At 46.8% G+C, this 3,278-nt stretch overlaps 1 protein-coding gene across 2 annotated transcripts in view; it reads right to left on the bottom strand.

Moving 5' to 3' along the window:
* Positions 1-490: 490 nt before the first annotated feature.
* The window catches only part of hnf1ba (HNF1 homeobox Ba), a 16,170-nt gene continuing 13,382 nt past the window's right edge, over positions 491-3,278 (bottom strand). For both annotated transcript variants that reach the window (XM_027024687.2, XM_027024686.2), the window contains one exon: positions 491-2,294. In XM_027024687.2, the coding sequence (XP_026880488.2) occupies positions 2,274-2,294 (21 nt within the window). In that variant the 3' untranslated portion in view covers positions 491-2,273. The remainder of the gene's footprint in view (positions 2,295-3,278) is intronic.

The following is a 3,278-nucleotide window of genomic DNA, read 5'->3' as shown; positions in this document are numbered from 1 at the left end:
GAAAGCTCTAGAAAGATCTAGCACAAGGCCTTATAAGACTGTAAAACACGCCACAACCTTGCTAAAAGAAATATGGATTATTCTGGTCAGAAAACTAGGGAATAACAGAATGTGTTATTTACTAGGAAAGATTTAGGAATAACAGAATGTGTTATTTACTAGGGAAGATTTAGGAATAACAGAATGTGCTGATATCTGTTATCTTCACCATGGCTAGTGTGAATTTGTGTAAAAACTATAAACACACACACACACACACACACACACACACACACACACACACACACACACACACACACACACACACATGCGCAAGCAGATTCGCACGCACACACATACCCACACACACGCACACACACACGCACGCACACACACACGCACGCACACACACATATATATTTTCCACTGACATCTTAGGGAAACTTGAACAACAACAACTCCAACATAAACACGAGACACACTACTACTACCAAACTTGTGAAGGGCCTTTAATTGAAACATCAGGTATTTTTTGACTCACAGTATAAATAATGATTTTAAAAGATTGATTTTAATTTTATACAAAAATAATACAAGGAGGAGAGAATTACATGGTTTGTGAAAGTAGGCATGTTTTCATAAATTCATTAAAAAAAAAAAAAAGTTTTAGTGACCTTTTGTAAAATAAACCCTGGGTGCCACCACAGCCTGGGCACCCGCACAAATGACATGGCCGATAGAAGGTCAGTCCGTTTACACGCTGTCTTTACTCGTCTCTAAAATCCATTGGTGAGTTTATTGTGTTTATTTTAAAGTCAGTGCGCTGGGTTTAGCTTTACAGGCACGTGTGAAATGATCAATTCACCTCAGAGTTGCATAAGCGGTTAACACTGTTTATCCTGGTGAGCAAGGCAGACAGTCTACAGACGTCTCTCTCAGGAGTCAGTCTCTACAGACGCACCTCCAGGTGCTCTGGAGGGATTAACAGCACATAAATACCGCAAGAGCCTTCTAGAAAAATCCTATAACAACAAAAATATCTTTAGTATTTACATTACCCGAGAAACGTGATTTGTAGATGACGTGGTTTTACAAGATGGTGCTTTATGGTCTCAGAAGTGGGAGGAAATGTTGAAGGAACTGATTTTAGTAGCTGTAGACAAAACTGTATGTTTGTTTCCTGAAGTTTCACTGTAGTGACTGATTCAGTCCTACAGACAGGTTGGTGTAATTCTCTCTCTCTGATTTAATGCTGCTCAGTGTAACTGGATCTGCAGAAAACAGGCTAAATTCACCAGGCTAAAATCTTTGTACTTCCCTATACATTGCATAGTCCTTCCTGTTCCAAAGATTGTCTTCTCTAAATCACAGTTTATATGTTGAAAAAAACACACACACAAAAAGCCATCAGACAACAGTGGACCTCAAATATGTACATCTTTAAAAGAAATGATATAATCATTTATATCTACATCTGTACACACCAGTGACAACTATCTGCTCACAGAGGAAGACTCACGCTCATAAAAATGCCATTAAATCCAGTGTTCATTTAAAAGGAGTTAACACATGGGAACTGCCTGTCCCTTACATGACAAACAGCACAATACCTCACAAATACTCCCAGAAGCATATACACTGATTGTCATCCACCTCTGTCTCACACGGTTCATGTCTCACACGGTTCATGTCTCACACGGTTCATGTCTCACACGGTTCCTGTCTCACACGGTTCCTGTCTCACACGGTTCCTGTCTCACACAGGTCATGTCTCACACAGGTCATGTCTAGGTGCGCTCCTGTGGGAGGGAAGTAGCTGGTTTGCTGGGTACTGTGAGCTGGGCAAGGCAGAGGTAAGAGTGGATCATGCTCAGACACGGAGCGTGGCTGTTCCTCAGGAAATCTGGCGGGCTGGAGATGTGGATATGTCTGCGGCCGTATCATCCCAGATCAATGTTCCTCTCCTGCCATACAGGTACTGGTCTCGAGTATGTCTCCACACTCAATGCTTCTAGTTCTTTTCCAAACCAAAGCCCAAAGGATCACGTCAGAGATTTCAACAGCGTAAGTGACTATCGACTGAAAGTGTGTGTCCGGGGCGCATTCTTCCTGGAAGGAGACAGAGGTGCCACGTCACCTCCCACCCCTCACCCCCACCTCATGCCCGTCTCAGAGAGTGGCTCGCTGTCCAGTGTGCCGTTACCAGTCATTAGGAGTTGCCATGGATACGTCAGGGAGAGGGCCAGAGAGACCTGCTCCTGTTGCCTGGCGATGAGGAAGTCGGGTGGATGTGTTCACCAAGCCTGCAGGGGACACTGTGGACACAGGGGTTAGGGACGAGGAAGAGAAACAGTCACATCTGAACGAAACACCACAGTGTGTCAACACGGAGCGACTGTATGTGAGGTCAGGCATGAGGAAGCACAGCGAGGGTTAACAGCGGAGTTATCAGCCTGAGGCCGGCCACACCTGACCAAATACATTCCTCACTCCTCTTCCGCCTGGCCTCACGCCTGCCGCGGCCAAGACGCCTCGCTGTGTCTCTCCTTCTCCCGGAGAGGGCAGAGGCACGTGACCCCCCCGTGACCTGCTGGCCTGCGAACACATACCTGATAAAGGTGCGGGCCAGCTGCCGGGGCCAGACCTATCAGACGCGGCGCCCGCTTGGGGGGCAAACAGGGCAACAAACAGGAGGGCAATAAAGCCCATGTGAGGCTGTAATACCCCCCCCACCCGACCCCAGTAAGTCCAACACCATTTGCACGCCACCCAATCCAAACACAGTGGCGCTGATAAAGGGAACCTGAAAGTGTCCTCACAGCAGTCTGAGGGACCGCATACCTGAGACACTCAACGGAACTGTGCTGATAAAATATTTCCATAAACCATGTGGGTCGTTCCGCATAATATCTGCATACATAGATACTACACCTGTGTACAGTTATACGCCCGTACGTGTGTGTCACTGAGAGGTATATTCAGGTATATTCAGGAGTATTCAGATATATTCAGCTCACTGACATTAAAGCCGAGTCACGTCAGCTCACATCAGCTCATCAGCCAGCACTGGTGCAGCGTGGGAAATTAAGCGTGTGAAAGCAGCTGAAAGCAGACTGCATATCAGGCTAGAGTGCTCACCCAGGGCAGACACACACACGCTCACTCACACTCACACACACACACACACACACTCACACACAGCCCCCCTCTCCGGCAGCACAGGAGTGCTTTGATTAAGAGCGAGGGTCATTTCCTGGTCTGAGATGCAGTGGGCTGGGACAGGGAGTGATTGAAGAGAA

The sequence above is a fragment of the Electrophorus electricus genome, chromosome 15 (assembly GCF_013358815.1).
Source record: "Electrophorus electricus isolate fEleEle1 chromosome 15, fEleEle1.pri, whole genome shotgun sequence".
NCBI classification, from domain to species: Eukaryota; Metazoa; Chordata; class Actinopteri; order Gymnotiformes; family Gymnotidae; genus Electrophorus; species Electrophorus electricus.
The sequence above is the reverse complement of the archived record's forward strand: the minus strand, read 5'-3'. Positions and strand labels throughout refer to the sequence as shown.